The sequence below is a fragment of the Chlorocebus sabaeus genome, chromosome X (genome assembly GCF_047675955.1).
Source record: "Chlorocebus sabaeus isolate Y175 chromosome X, mChlSab1.0.hap1, whole genome shotgun sequence".
Taxonomy (NCBI): Eukaryota; Metazoa; Chordata; class Mammalia; order Primates; family Cercopithecidae; genus Chlorocebus; species Chlorocebus sabaeus.
Window position 1 is genome coordinate 19,110,635 of NC_132933.1, and position 20,539 is coordinate 19,131,173.

Consider the following 20,539-nt stretch of genomic DNA (forward strand, 5'->3'; position numbering starts at 1 on the left):
CAGTTAAAACAAGGGAGTGTTCTGTCTTAGTCTGGGTGCTGGGGCAGATGATTGGAGTTTTGGACAAAGTAAATTTCCAGCTACTATTCTCATATTGCATTTCTTTGGTGCTTAAGTTTTTGAATGCCTTCTACTTATCTGAAACTCCCCATGCCCTTGTAAAGGATGTAGGAGAGATGGCATTACTTTCACTTGACAGAGAAACAGAAAAGTTTAGTTAATCGAAGTCATACAGCTTATCACTGGTAGGATCAAAACTCTAACCTGCATCTCCAGCTTTCAGCCTAGGTTTTTTCTTTGTTCATTTGTTTTTACTAAAACGTGACATTTTATACAAAAGTGTTTTATTTGGCACATTTTATGGATGGTATGTCTTCCAAGCTACTAATTTTTCCTATTCTTTTTTGCCTACTCACATCTCAGCCTTGTCTTTGCTTGTGCAGGGCTGGTGCTGTTCTTAGGGGTAAGGGCAAGAGCAGAGTTTTCCAAAGGATGGTCTGTGGTTTGTATTTACCTACAGTCTGCCTCCTCTCCACTCACATTCAGGGATAGCAGGTGCTGAATAGAGTGAGTAGCCAGGGCCCCGAAATTTCTGATATTCATTTGACATCATTAGTCCAAGTATAATATTACTTCAATCTTTACAAAGAAACTCATTCAGGAGAGGAAATTGAAGAGTATGAGTTTTGTTCCTTTATAGCAATCTGTTTATCACTGTGCTTAGGACTGTAGATGCAAAGGAGGAAAAGAAGTTGAGTATCTACCATTTCTCAGGCACCTCCTATGTTCCAGGCACTATGCTAGGTGCTTTAAGTCTATTATCATATTTAACCCTTGCAACACTCCTGGGAGGTAGGTGGCATTGTACTCATTATACCCTGGTGGAAACTAAGGTTTGGAGATGATCCAGACTGATGCCTCATCCTGCCAGTACCAAGAAGAACCGGAATGTAATCACTGATGTACTTGACTCCAGAACTCATTCCCTTTGTCTTGTGCTAGGCTGTTGCCCCCAAAGCTAGTGATAAATTTAGGAACACCTAGCTCCTTTTTTTTCAGACATGGCTGTACATTGGAGTCACTTGGGATGCTTTTTAAAAATACAAATGTTGGAGTCTTGTAACCCAGAGATTTTGAGTTAATTGGTCTGCAATGAGGCCCAGCCACTGGTATTCCTTTTTAAAAAAATGCTTAAATCAACTTTATATTTACATTCAGGAAATTGCACAAATCCTAAGTATATAGTTTGGTGAATCTTCACAAACTGACACACTTGTACAGTCTGCACCCTTACTAAGAAACAGAACAGTATCGGTGCCCAGAAGCTATCCTCGTGCCCCTTCCCAGTCACTATGCCTCACCAAGGGGCACTACTATCATGACTATCCACCACTATCATAGTAGATTCTCTGCCTTCTTGCCTGTTTTGATACTCTATATGAGCGGACTCATACAGTATGTACTCATTTGCATGAGGTTTCTTTCACTCAGCATAATATTTGTACAAGTCACCCATGTTGTTGCAGGTAGTAGTGGTTTACTTTTTTTTCTTGCTGTATAATATTTCATTGTGTGGATATACCATGTTTTGTTTTTCTATTCACTTGTTGATGGACATCTACATTGTTTCCAGTTTTTGCTGTGAACAATGCTGCTATGAAGATCCTTGTGAGTGTCTCCTGGAGCATATGTACACCCATTTCTGTTGGGTTTTATGTATTACAGTGGCACTGGTAGGTCACAGGGTCTGTATGTGTTCAGCTTCAGTAGGTACTGTCCAGCTGTTTCCCAAGTTGGACAAGCCTCGTGATTTTTTGTTTTGAAAGCTCTGCAAGTGATTCTAATGTGCATCCACAGTTGAGAACCATTTCCCTGGTTTACCCACAGTTCAGCAACCTAGTGACCTCAAGTGTCTGCCACTAAACTGAGAACCATACAGAAGGAGATCCCAACTTTCTTCTCAGCCTGGAATCTTCTGGACAGTCTTCTCAGCAAAACTGGGCAGCTTACACCCATTTTCCCATAATCCCTTGTGCCAAGCTACCTTTATACTGCTCGTCCACCCTTGCTTTGGTTTATTTGTGAACACATCTGCTAATCTCAGAACTTTTCAAAGGTAGGAACTGGAGCCTGATCATCTTTATTTTATTTCTTTATTTATTTTGAGACAGAGTCTCACTCTGTTGCCCAAGCTGGAATGCAGTGGTGTGATCTCTGCTCACTGCAACCTCTGCCTCCTAGGTACAAGCGATTCTCCTGCCTCAGCTTCCTGAGTAGCTGGGATTACAGGCGCATACCACCACACCTGGCTAATTTTTGTATTTTTAGTAGAGATGGGGTTTCACCATATTGGCCAGGCTGGTCTTGAACTCCTGACCTCAAGTGATCCACCCGACTTGGCCTCCCAAAGTGCTAGGATTACAGGCGTAAGCCACCGTGCCCAGCCCTGATCATCTTTATAACCCTAGCACCCAGTACAGGACATGGCACAGAGCAAGTGCTTAGGAAGGGTTTGTTAGATGAAAGATTGATAGAATGACTGAGTACTCAGAGAAGATCTGGGCTGCAAAAGAGACATCCCATCTTTGCACTAAGAATTATGTACTTTATTCATAGGACACTGCTTCAGGCCCTTGCTCAAAGCCTAATTGCTTTTACTTATCGCAGCATGTTAGCATTATGGGTAATCTGGTTGCTCACCCTGAACAGATTAGAAATAGCAGATTAAATGAGATGAGGTAAGGTATGTGAAAGCACATTGTAAACTGGAAAATAGCATCTAAATAGAAAGTTGTGATAAAGGGAAATGAGGGGCTGCTCTAGATTAGGTACACTGGCAATGGCAGAAAGTCTGTGTATCCATGTATAACGTGGAAGAACTGAAATCAACAGCATGTCAGCAAAGGAGACAGAAAAACTATAAAAAGCAGACCCCCAAACACATAACTCTCTGGGGACTTTTGATGTGGTGTCAGGCATGCTATGTGGTCTAGTCGCTAGAATATGTTCCTTTTCCTGCCTTGGTCTGGGTTTGAGTCCTGGTCAGGGCAGCTTTTTTTTCTTCAGAAGTAGTATACCAGTGCAGGGACTATGAGCTTGAGCTTTGGACTTGGACTGACCTGGTTGGCCACTTGTTAGGTATATGCTAACCTCCTAGGAGGTAGTAGTAATACCACTTGTTAAGTATATGCTTCTGGCTGGGCACGGTGGCTCACGCCTGTAATCCTCACACTTTGGGAGGCCGAGGTGGGCGTATCACTTGAGGTCAGGAGGTCAAGACCAGCCTGACCAACATGATGAAACCCCATCACTACTAAAAATACAAAAATTAGCCAGGCATGGTGGCATGAGCCTGTAATTGCAGCTACTTGGGAGGCTGAGGCAGGAGAATCGCTTGAACCTGGGAGGCAGAGGTTGCAGTGAGCCAAGACTGTGCCACTGCACTCCAGCCTGGGTGACAGAGAGAGACTCTGGTTTAAAAAAAAAAAAGTATATGCCTCTTCCTAGGGTTAAATGAAAGAAAGCAAGTAAAGCACTTAGCACTGTCCTTGGCACTGAGTGAACTCTCAATACAAGCTAGTTCCTAATTGGAATTTTAATATATCCCAGTAGATCAGTGTTCTGGGATATATTAGATAAAAAACATTGCATTATTTTAAAAAAAAGTTCACTTAGTTCAGTTATGTTAAGCTAACTCTGTTTAAGAAGTGAGTCACTGATTTTTAGAAAGATTTCCTTTTGAAGATTTAACATTTAAAAAAATTGAAAGGGTAGGCTGACATGATGGCACACACCTGTAATCCCAGCACTTTGGGAGGCCGAGGCGGGAGGATCACCTGAGGTCAGGAGTTCAAGACCAGCCTGGCCAACATGGTGAAACCCCATCTCCACAAAAATATCAAAATTAGCTGAGCATGATGGCAGGTACCTGTAATCCCATCTACTCAGGAGGCTGAGGTGGGAGAATCGCTTGAACCCAGGAGGCGGAGGTTGCAGTGAGCTGAGATTGTACCATTGTACTCCAGCCTGGGCAACAAGAGCGAAACTCCATCTTAAAAAAAAAAAAAAAAAAAAAAATTGGAAGGGTAAATTGTGGGCTTTCCAAGAGTTCTGAGGTTTTACTAGTTACATTTGGAATTTAGACAGGGCTAAAACTTGAAATAGGAAAAACAAAATCCAGCCATCTTGTCTCTCAGTTCTATGCTCTATTCGGCAGAGACCACTTGTTTTCGGGAAAACGTTTTTAAAAATAAAGTCAAAGGTAAAATCCTCAAATATTTTCTAATACTTAACACATCTCTAGAAGGCAAAACAAAGTTGAATATTTCTGGGCTTCTTAGAATAGTGATGTCAGACTTGGCCTCTGTTCTCCATGCTTAACAGCAGAAATTAATCCTTCAACATTATTAGCATCTTTCACTTACTATTAAAGTGCTTTTGTTTCTGAGTTTAAAAGTCTCTGTGTTTTCATCATAGAAATAATTCAAATTTAGATTACAACATGTTGAAATGTGTTTAAAATAATTTGGATATTATATTTAATTGGTTTTTATATTTTATTTGGAAGGCTACATAAAGACAGTTTAAATTTCCGTGATATTGCAGCCCAGTGATACCCATGGAACAGAGATTGGAATTTTAAACTACAGTTTCAGACAATATACATGCATTCTGAAGAATTTTAGGAACTGCTTGTAAGAGTTCTTGTTCTTTCCCTAGCTTATTGACTTGCTGTTGCTCTCAGTGCTTAGCATGGTCAATTTTTAACTGCTGAAAACAATTTGTGTATGGTTTCCTTTATAACAGCTCAGGACTAGAAATATATTTGGGGATTCAGTTGTAAAGAGGAACTGGAGAAGACAAAGCAACTGAATTCTTCAGAGACTATGAATTATTCAGTTGTTAACCACAGTAACTTCTTGAGCTACCATTTTGTGTTCTAATAATAGAAACAGTTTGGATGGATTCCTCTGGGTATTGAAAAATCAGATCTTTTCATTCTTTTCTAGTCTATGCATAAACTAGAAGAATGTGAGAAAAGACTATTTTCAGTTGCTCATGTTTACCTGGATGAACTAGTTTAATTTTTGTCTTTTAAAACAGACATATTTATTTTAAAATTAAAATAGCTTGAAATTTTAAAATCCACCCCAAAGCAAGATGATGTTTAAGTTAAGTTAAACAATGCATTGAATGGTCTTTTATTTTTGGTGATGATTGCCAAAAACCTCCCCCTCTTGCCTTCAGGAAATAAGCAATAAACCTGATGAATTGGGCGTAGTTGAGGGGGAAAATAAAAATCAATGACTTCTATTTAAAAAACACAGTATGTAATATCTAAAAAAGAAAGGCATTGTTTCTGAATTGGAGTGAATGTACCAAATATATACCAAAAGGAATGCATTTTGTTAGAAAATTTGATTAATTATTAGAATCTTCCTGACTGGAGATGTAAATTATCTTGTTTTAAATCTAACTCACTCTAATTTGGTTTTAATGTTGGCTGTAATCCAGGCTGTTTCTGGGGACAACAAAACACAATATACCTCTTTATTCAAACCACACAATCTTGGCCAGCTGTCCCCTACTCCAGCCCCATTCTAACTTGGTCTTAGAGTTATCATTGAGGTGGCCCTCAAGGATCAGTCTGAGAGGTGATGGGATGTTGCCAGCACAGCATAAGGTATGCAGAGAGATTGGTGATGACATCTGGGGTTAGTACCAAGAGGAAATGCAGGGTCAGGTCTTTGAATTGCAAACGAGGAAGTGTGAAGGCACTTGCCAGTTTCTTAGGGCCCTCACTTTACCAGCTTTTTAGAGAAGGTAGTGTGTGTCCACTTAGTCCAGAAGCTACTCTGTATCTGCATTTCAGCATGGGCAATGGCACTTCCTCTGCTGTCAGCTGGAAGAAAGACCTATGACACTAGACATCTGTCCGATTAGCTCCAGGCTTTGTCATACCCTGGCAAACTGGGCCTTATCACACAAAGAGATGTATGGGCTTAGAGTGGATCATCCAAAACAGCATGTAGTCACATACCATTTCTGTTGGACTTCTGGCAGAAGATTTACCTTCCTAATTAAGTTCTACTTAGGCAAATCTGGTAAAATCCAAGCTTGATACTTTCTTGGGGACTTGAATATTATTCCAGAGATCAGACATGTCAATTGAGTGAATGAATAGGGCAACAGGGAAAAGAAGGAATTAAATTAAGGTGAGATAAAATGCAGCAGTTTGCAAAGTGGCAAGTGAAACTATTATTAAGGACTTGTCTCAACCTTGACAATAACCAAGATGTTTCCCTACTTCTTGGAAGCATGGACGTTATTTTAAGGGGCTTTTTTTTTTTTTTGAGAGAGAGAGTCTTGCTCTGTTGCCCAGGCTGGAGTGCAGTGGTGCAATTTTGGCTCACTGTAACCTCCGCTTCTTGAGTTCAAGTGAGTCTCCTGCCTCAGTCTCCTGAGTAGCTGGGATTACAGGCACGTGCCACTATGCCTGGCTAATTTTTTGTATTTTTAGTAGAGCTGGGGCTTCACTATGTTGCTCAGGCTGGTCTCGAACTCTTGATCTCAAGTGATCCGCCCCCCTTGGCCTCCCAAAGTGCTGGGATTACAGGTGTGAGCCACCGCGCTGGCCTTAAGAGGCATCTTTAAGGTGTCAAACTCTTAACATCGTTTATGAAAAGCCCTGCCTGTGAAGCAGGCCTGAACACTAATTTGTATGTTCTTCATGTGGAGGTCTCCAGCAAAAAAGAGGTATGTACTAATAATTTCTGAGAAATGTATGCAAATCAGGAGACTGCAGTCTTTCACTAACAAAAGAAGTTTAACGACTTCTTTGTGAGAATATACATTGTGATAGTGGAAATAAGCATTTACACTGTTTGTATAACCACTTTGCATTCTCTGAAGAAGGACTGGTATTTGGGAGTGTGTTGTGTATTAGGGCAAATCTTGATTCGAGATTAAAAAATCACCTTCAAGTAGAGACAACAGAATAGAAAATGGTTTTAGGGCTAATGTACCTGTGGGTGACTTCATTTGCCAGATTTTATATAGTGTTCTTTTTATTTCTCATCTTAAAACAAATTTATGTATTACTGCCTGGCATAGACACCAGGTGTTCAATAAATATTTGCTGAATGGATAATGAATGGGTATTTGAATGGAAATGAACTTTTAAAATTTCATTGTAGACAGCTTGTGTATTTAAGAGTCTACATGTAGATGGTCAGGAGTTGACTTTTATTCATAAAAATGACTCTTTAATGGGTAAAAATGAGGACAGAAAGAAAGCTGGGTTTCCCCTAAGATAGCATTACTTTATGCCAAGCTAGAGTACTTGTTTCAAGTTTTTTAAAAATTAAAAAAAAAGAAAATTAAAGGTGTGAGATACTAGCTCCTGTGATGTCATATGGAAGCCTTTTTCTACTTTTCCAGTCTCTAGGCTACTTCTTATTTCTTCTATTACTGAAACTCTCTTGCTTTCACTGGGCTTTCAAGGTGTGAGCTCTGCTTATGAGGATTCTCTAACTGTGGTTTTCTCCAAAGTGATCCCAGGCAGTAACTTCACTTCTTTTTGGTGAGGTAAATGCTTTGTCAGCATTCTTTAATCATATTCTTCAAAAAAAAAAATTTATTTTTGGCCAGGTGCAGTGGCTCACGCCTGTAATCCCAGCACTTTGGGAGGCTGAGACAGGCAGATCACGAGGTCAGGAGATCGAGACCATCCTGGCTAACATGCTGAAACCCCGTCTCTACTAAAAATACAAAAAAATTAGCTGGGCGTGGTGGCGGGCGCCTGTAGTCCCAGCTACTCAGGAGGCTGAGGCAGGAGAATGGTGTGAACCCGCGAGGCGGAGCTTGCAGTGAGCTGAGATGGCACCGCTGCACTCCAGCCTGGGTGACAGAGCGAGACTCCATCTCAAAAAAAAAAAAAGAAAAAAAAAGAATGTATTTTTACCAGGTGGTGGAAAATATATGAGCCTTGATTTATCAAATTCTACTAGAAAAAAATTTGCCTTTTCCTCCTCTCTTTCCTTCTGGGAAAGGCATGCCCAAAGGGCAGGTGTTTCTGGTGGAAGAAATACCTGTTTGAATTTTAGATTGGGAGAGAAAACTGACACTTAGCAAGAACTTGTTCAATGTCTGTAAAGTGAGCACCATGCCTGGCACTGTGGGCTCCTACCTATTGGACAGAGGCAGCATGTATGTGTGAAAGAGTGGAATTTAACAACATTTAGCAGTGTATGGTTAGGTGTCCAAGTTAGTGGTTCTAGAATCTAGAGTCTAAATTCAAGAAGAATTCAGAAATAGGGAAGCCTGTTGTGTACTGACGCATAGTGTTTGGGGAAAATACCATAGAAGGGAGTAATTTGGGATGGGCCCTGAAGGATAGCTAGCATTCAGATGATTGAGGGAACTTTCTGAAGGAGAAGTATAAATGTCAGAGAGAGGCACAGTGAAGAAAAAAGATTCCGGAGCATATAAAGAGATGATGGTGAGAAACGGTGGGCCTGCTAAGGTCTGTCTTAGAGATACTTCAGAAGAAATTATTTTAAATGTATTCATTATTACTATTTTTTGAGATGGCATCTTGCTCTGTCACCCAGGCTGGAGTGCGACAGGCTAGAGTGTGACAGGCTAGATTGCCAAGGCTAGTGGCGCGATCTCGGCGCACTGCAACCTCTGCCTCCCAGTTTCAAGCGATTGTCCTGCCTCAGCCTCTCCACCAGCTAGGATTACAGGCATGTGCCACCACACCCGGTTAATTTTTGTATTTTTAGTAGAGACGGCCATGTTGGCCAGACTGGCCTTAAACTCCTGACCTCCAGTGGTTTAGCCCACCTCAGCCTCCCAAAGTGCTGGGACTACAGACATGAACCACTGCGCCTGGCCTTGAGAAGAAATTTGAATGCTAGTCTGAAGAGGGTGGACTTGATCTTGGGTTATATTAGGCTTTTTATTGGATGCCTTTGCTGTATTTTGAGAGACATGAGTGCTAACTAAAAGCACCATTTCTGATGTCTCTGAGATCTGAGCTCCTGAATGCCCACCTAACAGTGTTTGGATTGTTTCCTAAGTGCAAATCCTGTTTGGAATAAGTTGGAGTAGGATTCATTAATTAATTGATGTCTGTTAGGCATTGATGAGTGTCTCTGAAAATGACATACTTTTGAAAAAGTGAATCACACAGATATATAAACGGGAAGAGCCAAAAGTCTTTGCCAAATGAATGACTGAAGGTAATCTCTAAGTAAAGAGAGAAAATAATAACTTTGGCACAGCATCCTTTCCTCCAAGTTTAGCTGGTGTTAGGAGGATTTGGGGCATGTGAATTGTAGTCTTTCCAATTACACGTTACCCCTTCTTGCTGCTGGTAAGTTGCTTTGCCATGTCCCATTGTGCTCTGGCTGTGAGTTGGAGCTAGTTTTAGAGCATGGGCATGAACAGGGGAGGGTGGCTTGTAGTGTTTGTCATTTATTCAGTTTTACAACAAAAATGGTTAAAAATATAACCAATTCCAGAAAAAGCAGTAAAATCCCACAATTCTTTGCAGCTTCTCTTCTCTGTAATGATAAGGTCGTGGTGCTTTGTGATGACGTTTAGAGGAACCTCTATTGCCTGGGACAGGCAAGCAATTGCGGATGTTGCCCACACTCAGCACACAACGTAAAAAATTAGCAACCATAGAGTTTGAAGCACCTTTGGTCACCTCACGGTCACACAGCTTAATTTTGCTGATGAGTACAGGTACATCTAATTTTAGATGTTACATGTTTCCTGGAAAATTGCGTGGAGATTTTTTTTTTCTTCCCTAAGTGATATCTCTTTCTGAGTTTATTATACTTTCTGCAATGCTTTTTCTTCAAGTATGACTAATTATCTATTGATGAGAACATCTAAACTCTCATTAATTAATCAAATATCTGTTGAGTGCCTACTATGTGACAGGCACTCTTCTAGACACTGAGGATCCAGAAGTGAAAAAAAAATTGAAATCATAGGGCTTGTGTTCTAGGCATAATTTACCTTTAAGTCTGTCTGACAGAGCATCCTGTCAATCAACCAATGAATGGTTATTTATCAAGTATTTTGTACATGTTGAATACTGGGGCCAGGGCTGTGGGGGAATGTGGACTTCAAAGAGCCTACGTTTTAATAGGAAATTCAGGAATAATCTCAACACCTGCATAATGAATAAAGAATACTGGGCTGATAGACCACTGAGAGCTTAAATTTACAATATCTCTACAGACTGTAAAGCTGTAGCTGTTTGGAAAAAAAGAAACATGAAGGTAGGTCAGTGAGGATATTATGGATAGCAACAGGTGATACTACTGGAAGGGCTACTGCTGAAAATGACTAGCAGTGGCTCTTTTGTTTCATGGCCCTCGTTTCTCCCTAGTCTTTGTGTGGGGCTATTTACCACCAGTCTCTACTGTAAATTCTGGTAGGCTCTGGGGCTCCCACCCTAAATCTTAGTAGCTGCTAGGAAAGCAGGGACCAGGGGAGCCCTCTCTCCATAGGTGAGGCTCCTCTCTAACTGCCTGGATTGTTAAATAGGCAGGGAGGAGCTGCTGACTACTGAAATTTCTGAGGATATTCTCATAGACTTCATATATTTACCTTGATTCTCTCATCACTAAGAGTTCTAAAATAAATAGTACCCTGAATGTCTCGGGCATTTGTTCATCTTTTATATGAAAGGACAAGAAAAAAGCATAAAGGATGTTGGACATTGATTTGGGAACACATGTCTGGCCACTCTTCAATATAAAAACAAATTATTTTCCAAAAGTTCATTTTTAAGTGATTATTAGGGACACAGAAAACATTTTCCCATAGAAACAAGGCTCTACACGGTGATTATGTTTTCTGGCTGGCCCACAACAGCCTGTTGAATACTTAATGTGGCTGAACTATAGAACTCACAGAGGCTAAGTGGCAGGTGTGATGCTGTTTCTGGGAAAATGTGTTCCGCATTCCAATTTGGAACACTAGGGAGTCAGTCCCTGTTTCTGAAGAGGTGGGAGTGGGGGCATTGGGGAAGACACCCTCAGGTCTGGCACACAGATGCTCCAGCAGCTGAGGGATCACCCATCCACTCCACCCCGCAAAACTGGCAACCAGTGTGCTTTTGCAAAGGCTCTGGTGACAGGAGCACAGGAGGAGGGGCAGGAGCCGGCCAAGCCACAATGGCTGGCTGACTGTGAGGCAGCTGAGTCTAGGCCTCCTGCTTCCTGTCCTTGGCTTGGCAAGCGCTATTGACGAGAGATACTTCATTTTTCCCTTTCCTTCGTGCCTACTCTCTTTTTGATGAGATTATTCAAAACCATTTGTTCCTTCTTCTTTTTTCTTTTCTTTCTTTTTATTTTTCTTTTTCTTCTTTTTCTTTTTTTTTTTTTTTTTGTTTTGAGGTGGGGTTTTGCTCTGTTGCGCAGGCTGGAATGCAGTGGTACAATCTCAGCTCACTGCAACCTCCGCCTCCCAGGTTCAAGCCATTCTTCTACGTCAGCCTCCCGAGTAGCTGGGATTACAGGTGCCTGCCACCATGCTTGGCTAATTTTTGTATTTTTAGAAGAGACAGGTTTCACTATGCTGGCCAGGCTGGTCTTGAACTCCTGGACTCAAGTGATCCACCTACCTCGGCCTCCCAAGGTGCTGGGATTACAGGCGTGAGCCATTGTGCCCAGCCATCAGTTGTTCTCTTTTGCTCTCCCTTTATTTAATCCTGTGACTGGCCCCACTAAGATGCCTATATTGTTCCTCATTAATTCCCCTCTTACCTGAACACTTATTACTCAACTAAAGATAAATCTCTGTTATAGAGAAAGGGGTTCTCCCCTATAGGAGTGCTAACAAGGAAGAATGAGAGTCCTATGGTGATGCTGAGGTAGCCATCAAGAATGAGATTGGTGACTTTTAATGAAGAGTGAGGGAGCAAGCTCAGATCTTGGCTTCTGTCATAGGAGCTCCATGGAGCTGAACTTCCTGGCTCTGGATTCCATGAGGTTCGAGTAATCTAGGAGTCCGTATTAGTTATGTAAAGTGACTTTATAGGAATCCACAGAGCCACAAAGAAAACACAGAGCATTAAAGCTGTCCATGATCACAGTCCAAATGCCACGATGCAGTGGCAGCAAGATAAAGCCAGAATTTATAAATAGGTCATTTAAAAATGACATTTTGAAAAATCAGCTTGTAAACAGGTTATAATCATGTTAGGCTGCAATACCCCAGACTCTCTTTGCTCTGATTCTGTAGTACTCAACACAGTTCTGATTATAATTTAGCTCACCAGAGAGATTTCTCAATTGGGAGAGAGTGCTCTGGCCACAAAATGGGAGTATTTAGTCTCCTTAGTTGCTTCATTTATTTTTAGTAAAAATTAAGAAATTGGCCTTTTGGTTTATTCATTGGCCTTTTGTGAGCTTGGCTAGTGTGAGTCCATTCTCAAGAGATTTGAGAACTGAAGACCAGATTCTGGGCCTTGGGGACCCAGCCAAGATGCTGCCTTTAAGAGCTCCTATTTAGATGATGGACCACAAGACCTCTCGCTGAGCTCCTTTGCTCAAAGACACTTTCCAGATGGGAAATGGAGCCTCATAAAGGTAGTGTTGCTTTCCTAAGGTCCTCACAACTGCTCAATAGTGACAAAGCTGAGATTGGAGTCACAGTCTTCTGACTCTCACATCAGTGCTCTTTCCACAACACTGTATGTTGTTTCAGCTACAGGCACAAATTAGATCTTGGAGAGAAAGGGAGGAAATAAAAGTTGAGAGCCGGGTTTGCTCCCTTAAGTTTGGTCCATATCAAATAGGAACAGCTATTATTTAAAACCAGGCAGAGTAGAAATGCCATCCACTATATTCTAGTAAGTGGAATACCAGTAGATAATGAATCCAATTTCTGAGCTAAGAGCATTATTTGTTGCTGACTTTGTGACTGCTTTTAGTAGGAGCTATGTGCACACATCCCAGATCACGTTCACAGAGCCAGGAGCGGTACCACCCAGTGAAATATGACTAAGCAGCTCAGATTTGCTTGCTCTGTTGCACTATGTAATGACATTTCCACCAAAGTTGAGGGGTTAACAGAGGCAGTGTGCTCAGCTGTGAGAATTAGAGAATGTGATTCAAGATGAGCTAAGTTAATTTAAGATTTTGTTCAATAAGAGCAATAAGGACAAGGAAGAGCTGGAATGTTCCTAAATATTTGGAATCTTTTTTAAAAAACAGGCTTGAAATATAAGCTGTATGTCCTTGTGGTCCCAATGAATCACTTGCTTTTCAGTTGATTAGACTTTTAACTCTTGAGTAATGGAACCTATTATAATCACCCCCAACCTTAAATTACCTTTAAATAGAAGTTGGTTGGGTGTTACTGAAACCACATGACGTTAAGGATGACCAGTTCTGAACCAGGATAGGGTATGCCTTCTTTTCTTAACCAAGATATGGCTAGACTGCTGTGACTGGTTAACTCAGGTGGTTAGAGCATGATGTCAAGAAAATCAGGAGGCTAGGTGTCATTGCACGTGGCCCAGATGTTTTAGCTTGGTTCTGTAATCACGAGCTGGACCCCTACCAGACCAGGACCTCACAAATATGGGCCATGGCTCATGAGGCAGACCTGGTTCAACAAATAGGAGGAGCTTAGTGCAGCTTTTCCCTTCTTTTGGCAAATGTGGCCAAGTGCCTCCTGGGTGAAGGCTGACCCTTGAAATGAGAAGGACAGCACAGGAATTAGCAAGGCCCCTGCAGAGACAGTCTTGTAATATGGAAGATTTTCTCTTTGCTGTGATTAGTTGAATTAATCATTTTAGAGGCTATAACAAACTCGATGCAGATGACACAGATGCTACTTGTATTGACAGAAGCAAAGGATTTCTTTTTGTATACAGACTCATGGATTGCTTTTTCATTTTTTCTCTATGTCTCATGGAAACATAAGGCGTGCATGGAGGACTACAATGCCCCTCAGAGCACTTTCTTGTGTATCTTTATTGGCTCCATCATTTTCTTGCCCTGTGACTTAACTACTCTGAGTCTTAGTTTACTCATCCATGGAATGGGGAAAATAATTGTACTGACATCATGGGCTTGCTGGGAGAATCAAATGCACATAAAAAAATATATTTGTATCTTAGTCTGTTCAGACCACCAGAACAAAATGCCATAAACCAGGTAGCTTATAAACAACAGAAGGATATTTCTCATAGTTCTGGAGTCCAGAAATCCAAGATCAAGGCATATTTGGTATCCTGGTGAGGGCCTGCTTCCCTATTCGTAGATAGTACCTTCTCTCTATTTCCTTACATGGTGGAAGGGACAAGGTAGCTCTCTGGGGCCTCTTGGATAAAGTCAACAGTCCCATTCATGAGAGCTATGCCTTCATGATCTGATCACCTCTAAATGCCCCCACTTCCAAATACCATTATACTGGTGATTAGGTTTCAACATATGAATTTGGGAAGGGCACAAACATTCAGACCATAGCAGTATGTATGTGATGTCCAAGCGTGGTGCCAGGAACATAGCAGGAGCTCAGTAAATCAGTGAACAGTAGCTATACGATAAGTGAGGGAATGGAACAGGGAGCTGGGAAAGTTTCTTCTCGTATGCTTTCTGGCTTTTCTAAGGTTAGGGAAAGTGTCATAAAATAGCATACATGTTGAAACTGAGAACTACTCCAAAAGGTTCTATTTGTAATGCTATAGAAATATTAACTTCTTGCAGTTTACATTGGCAGATCCCCAATAATTCGCAATTAACACCTGGTGTTTAGTGGTTTGCAAATAGGTTTTGCTGTCATTGCGGATATCTAGAATAAAAAGCTGTGAGGAAACATTTAAAAATTGTATGTCTGGGCTGGGTGCAGTGGCTCACGCCTGTAATCCCAGCACTTTAGGAGGCCAAGGTGGGCGGATCACTTGAGGTCAGGAGTTCGAGACCAGCCTGGTCAACATGGTGAAACCCCGTTTCTACTAAAAATACAAACAAAAACAAACAAAAATTAGCTGGGCATGGTGGCAGATCCCTGTAATCCCAGCTACTCGGGAGACTGAGGCAGGAGAATTGCTTGAACCTGGGAGGCAGAGGTTGCAGTGAGTCGAGATCGCGCCACTGCACTCCAGCCTGGGGGATAGAGCAAGACTGCCTCACACACACACACACATAAAAAAAAAATAAAAATAAATAAATGTTTGATTTCATCTGCTGATGTAGGAATGCAACTTCGATTGGCTATATGTAAATACTTAAAATATCTTTAATAAATTTTAATCCCTGTCTGTCCTATTGGTTAGAGTAAATGTTTTTATTGTTAGATTTGAACCTTGCATCATCTGACTGCAGGAATGATACCTTGACACCACCTAGTAGTAGTCTAAGAAGTAGTACTTTTTTTTTGTCTGAGTCACAGTAGTGGTAAGATGAATGGAGGGAGGGAATCCTGCTGTTCATCTGGCCTTCACGGATCCAACTGGAACTAACTGGCTTTTTGTGCACCAAAATAGGTATAAAGAAAGTTCAGCTAATCTGGAACTCAGTCACAAACCAGAGACACTGAACAGACTAGTGAGGCTTGCACAGGGTACTAGAAGATGAGTATCATCATGACTTTGCCATGATTTGACTTTGACTTTAAAATTTCATTGAAAATGACTTACGAAAATTACATACAGCATAAATGTGCAAATTTACTTTAGCTTTTTAACAGATTCCAGTGCTTTGCAGGCAGAAAGGGGAATTGGTTCTCTATTTTGAATGTATAAATGAGTGGGTACTGTAATCTACCTTTCCTTGTTCTTCTCACACCCTCTCTACACTGGGGAATTCTCCTTTGCTTTCTCCTTATTTGGGGACCAGAGCCCTTAGTCTTTCTCCACATCATCATCTCTAAACTTGGTCTCACACTTCTCATTTCCACTAAGACATAAATGACTGATAGTGGCTGAAAATGTGATCCCTCCAGATAATATTTCCATTTTCATAGGGGAGCTCTCTGAAGTGCATGGAAGAAAGATCTAGGGTGGAATTTTCAATATCGTTCAATGTGGGACTCAGAAGGGTATAGTGTGGTGGAGGGTGTTTGTGGTTGTATCTGATTCTCCAGTTACTCTGAAATAATAATGCTTAGGCGTTGCTTTCTCTAGCAGTTCCCAGAGGCTTCTTGCAACTCCTTCCTGTGTAGTTTCTAGTGCCTCAGAATAGACTTGCAGCAAGAAGAACAGTATCCATGGATAAACTTGAGTATATTGGGGTTTTCTCAAAAGAGAACCGGGTACAGTTCAGGAAGCTTCCCTCAGGCAGATGCAGTGACTCTTGTTGATGCACATTTCATTTTCTGATCAGTTTATTTATTTTCAAAATCAGTCAAGTACCAGTACAAATGAATAATACCAGTGTTGCCATGTATAGGCATTTAATAACCCTGGATAAGGAACAACTAAAACCAGAGGGAGAGGTTTTTTTTATCACAACTTTTGCTCTCATGCCTTATTCTGCTAATATTTAACTTTTGCTTATTATTTTAGATCTACTCATCTCTACCACACCCACCCAAAACATGTATCCACATGCACACACACATGCACACTCCCATTAGGACCGGTGGGCTAAAAACAAGTGAATTTTTTTGCTTTGCTACTATTTTGGCATACATGTCATTAACATTTTCCCAGTTGATCAGTTCTAAGGGAGATTCAATAAGTCTGAAATCCCCTGAGATACTAGACACTCTCTCTAGTCTATTGCCTCTTGTTCACCCAGGCTTTGACAAACTAAAACAGAACTCTTGTCAATGTATTTCTGGAAAACTTTGAATTTTATGTTGTAGCATTCAGAAATATATTTGGATTGTGTTGTTGTTTAACTCTTTAGTAATATTAGTATTACTCTTTTATCAGAAATATATTAATGTCTCATTTTTAGATGCAACTGGGCTTTTTGGTCATTTTAAGTTTGAATGCAAAATATTCATTGATTAAATGAATAAAGCGGTGAATCCTAGAATAGCCAGACTGGTGTAGGTTCGCATTTGCATGTATCTTTATTGACCCCCCAAAACGTGAAAAAATTGATATTATATATTTTCATTCTAAAAACAGATTATAGGTTTTCAAAAACATGTACAAAAAAGATAGAAATTTGTCTTGATATGGTTCCCAGAAAATATGCAGATTAAAAATGGAACAAATGGCTCTACCTAATGGGAAGACAGACCCTTCAAAATCCTATGCCCATTACCAATCATGTCCCATATGAAAAGGTACATTTTATTTCCATCACCACATTTGGGGAAAAAATGATGCAATCTGTTTTCTTTAGGAGACTCCTAGACATCCGGGAACATAATGTTTTTAGAAGGGACATTTCCATCCAGAAAGTGGGCATCTGGTTACCTACAGATATACATATTTACATTGTTGGCTGGTACATTAATAGATTGTACCTGTGCATGAGAACACTTCTAATTTCAAATATACGTATTTGGGATTCAATATATTTTAACACACTGACTACATTTCAAAGGTAACAGTTAAATTGCATTATAAACAACAACATCTGATTGGTATCTTCACTGGGGACAATAGCGTATCAGATTGACAGTTGACTGGTAAAGTGAAATGTATTTACTTAATGTGTTTTTTGCCAAGAGTTGAGTAGTATCACACAGGCTAGAGGTCATATTTGGAAAAGTCATCTAAAGCCAGGAAGAACCCATAGGCCCAGGCAGGCAAATACTTGAATTCATGATGAGCTGAGAGGGGCAAGGTCAAGCAGCAGAAACTGGGAACTGAAGCTGGGAGCGAAAGGCAGACCTGTGCAGAAAGTTTGGGCAACATGGCATTGGGATCCTAGGCAGTTGGGATGCAGCGGTTGGCAGTGGGGAGGAAGGAGAGCAGAGAAAAAGGCACTTCTGACAATGACTCAACTAGGCACCGCTAATAAACTGTACAGATGCAAGCATGTCAAAAAGGCTCCACCTCCTTATTTGTGGACTGTCCAGGACATTCTGTAGGTGATGGACATTAATTGTAACCCATGCATATGAGCTTCCTGTAACTGGGCTGAAACTATTGATACATTCAGGTCAGAAGAGTGGGTCTGAGTATGCGCTGTTCATTTCCTGGTGGGCGCTGCCTTCTCAGCTTGGCTCTCATTTCCCATTACTGCTTTGCTCTGACTCACTGATGGCCTGCCACATGTCATTAGGCGGCTCAGCTGCTGCTCTCATTTCTCCCAAAGGTATACGGAGGTTTGTGTCTTGGCTTTTGCACTTTTTTTTTTTTTTTTTTTTTTCTGGAGAGCTAGAGGAAGTGGCCTTTTGATAGTTTTGTTTGTTGAGTTGAATACTTGTAGTGTCTTACAGTTTCAATTTTCCTTTCTCATAGGTATTTGATCCTGATGACCTTTATTCAGGGGTCAATTTCTCCAAGGTTCTGAGTACTCTCTTAGCTGTCAACAAAGCAACAGAAGGTAAGCTGGGCTTGTGATTTATGTGTTCTGGGTGACAGTTTTGAATCCATGTGTTTGTGATTACCCTAGGAGCCAACTCTGGCCAGGATTGTTCTCTTGATGCAAATTTTCCCCCTGTTCCCCCAAATACACCCCAACAAATGTCAAATGCTTGAATTTTTCATAGCTTAGGACTTAAAACATACCTATGATAGATGTTATTCTAATGCCCTTAATATAATGATAAGAGCCAAGAAGTTATTCCATTCAAAGCTCTGAATAGCCAACTGAGTATAAAAAAATAGAAAAGAAAAAGGAAAGACCAGTTCCCTTTTTCATAGAGTTTACAAAATACAGCCGTCACTTCCCTTTCCCCACTAGAGACATATTTTTCTCATTGTTTTCTGTATGCCTTTGTCTATGTAAAGGAACCCTTCAGTAGCCTTGCACCAAAAATGAAATCTTGGGTTCATAGGGAGTGAAAATAATATATTTTATTTAAATGTTTAACACCTACCACACTAGAGGTATTAAATATAAATGCTAGTAAATGTGAAGAAAATGATGATACATGTAGAATGTAACTTCACTGCTTCCCTGGTATAATATTTAACCAACAGCTGGCTGGATAGTAATAATCATACTTAAAATGCTTTGAGCTCTTGCCCTGGATCTAGGCTGTCAGAAGAGCCACAGGTGATCTCATTCAATCCTTGAAACAACACTGGGGGCAGGTATTATTATTATTAGGTCCATATTACAGATAAGGAAAGTCAGGCCAACAGTTGCCCAACTAGAAAGTTAGTGGCTGAGTTGGGATTCAGACCCACATCTAACTGACTACCGAGCCCTTATGCCCAAGCACGAGGCTTGCTGCTTAAACTGTTGGAGAGTCAAGAGGCTGTGTAGCCAGCATCACCAGGTGCTACAAAAAATGTCAAAGCTATGGTCCCTGCCTTTGAGAAAATTACTGTCTATTTAAGGAGACTCAACTTACCCATGTGAAACAATTAGAGGACAAGAACAGACAATATAATCAAGTGCCAAATAGGTTAGAGCATCTAGGAAGCTATCGAGTAACTATAGTTTTAGTTCTAAGAGCTGTATATAATAGCAATACATGTAAAAATACTTCTCCAAAGTTGTTCTTTTGCTATTTGGAAAAAAAAAAATGCTTTTGAGCTATTGCATGGCATATAGCTGAAAGTACAGCTAATTCAAGTAACTATATTTAACACACATGACAACTATCCAGTTCTAGTCAGGGAGGATCGTGTAATTCTAACATTATGCCACACAAATTATACGTTCCTTTGCCAAACTCTCCTAGCAAGTTTTACAGTCTCTTCCCTTGCCACAGATATTTATAAAATACAAGGAGGTGAAAGTTAAAACCCACAGCATCAAGGAAATTACTTGGATACTGAGCTTGTCGCCTAGGGAATGTTTGGGCTTTAGACTTTTGCAGTTTATATCTTTTAAAAATAAATGGAGAGGAAAAGAACCCTTATTTAAATTTGTCAAGAAGCCAGCTTCTCTCTTTTGTATACTCTCAACAAACTGAAAACATCCAGCTCAGCTCTGGCCTGGTCGAATTTCACAAGGTTTCAAGGAAGAGAAGACTCTTGAATCTGATCGTTAAAAAAAATTATTCTAGTATCAAGATTGCATCTTTCCCAAACACACCTTCTCTTTCACTCTCATTCTCCACCCTGCCCCACACACATCAGGAAGATTTTACATTATATATGCCACACATATTGTTACGTGTGAGTAAGAAATGAGCCACTGAGTTATGGGCCAAAAAACAAAGAGAGAAATTTGAAATATTTCAAAGTAATAAGAGCCACAAACAGCTGTTTGGTGCCCAATATAGTTCTGCCTTGGATAACAGGGCATAGTGTTGCAACTGGTTCGGGAGGGAAGAGTTGTAGGGAAATGGTTAAGAGAAAATGTGGTTCTGTCGCTGTTTTTCATTCTACTGGAGCACAATGGCCAGTAAGGTTAAGAACAGGAAGTTGGCCACCAAAAAGGGAAGGGGGATTGAAATACACTTGCCGTGTTCATGATGATAA

General features: G+C 40.6%; 1 protein-coding gene across 2 annotated transcripts in view; it reads left to right on the forward strand.

Moving 5' to 3' along the window:
* LOC103232641 (rho guanine nucleotide exchange factor 6) overlaps positions 1-20,539 on the forward strand; it is a 64,584-nt gene that overhangs the window by 30,587 nt on the left and 13,458 nt on the right. For both annotated transcript variants that reach the window (XM_073013394.1, XM_073013393.1), the window contains one exon: positions 18,401-18,485. In XM_073013394.1, the coding sequence (XP_072869495.1) occupies positions 18,401-18,485 (85 nt within the window). The remainder of the gene's footprint in view (positions 1-18,400; positions 18,486-20,539) is intronic.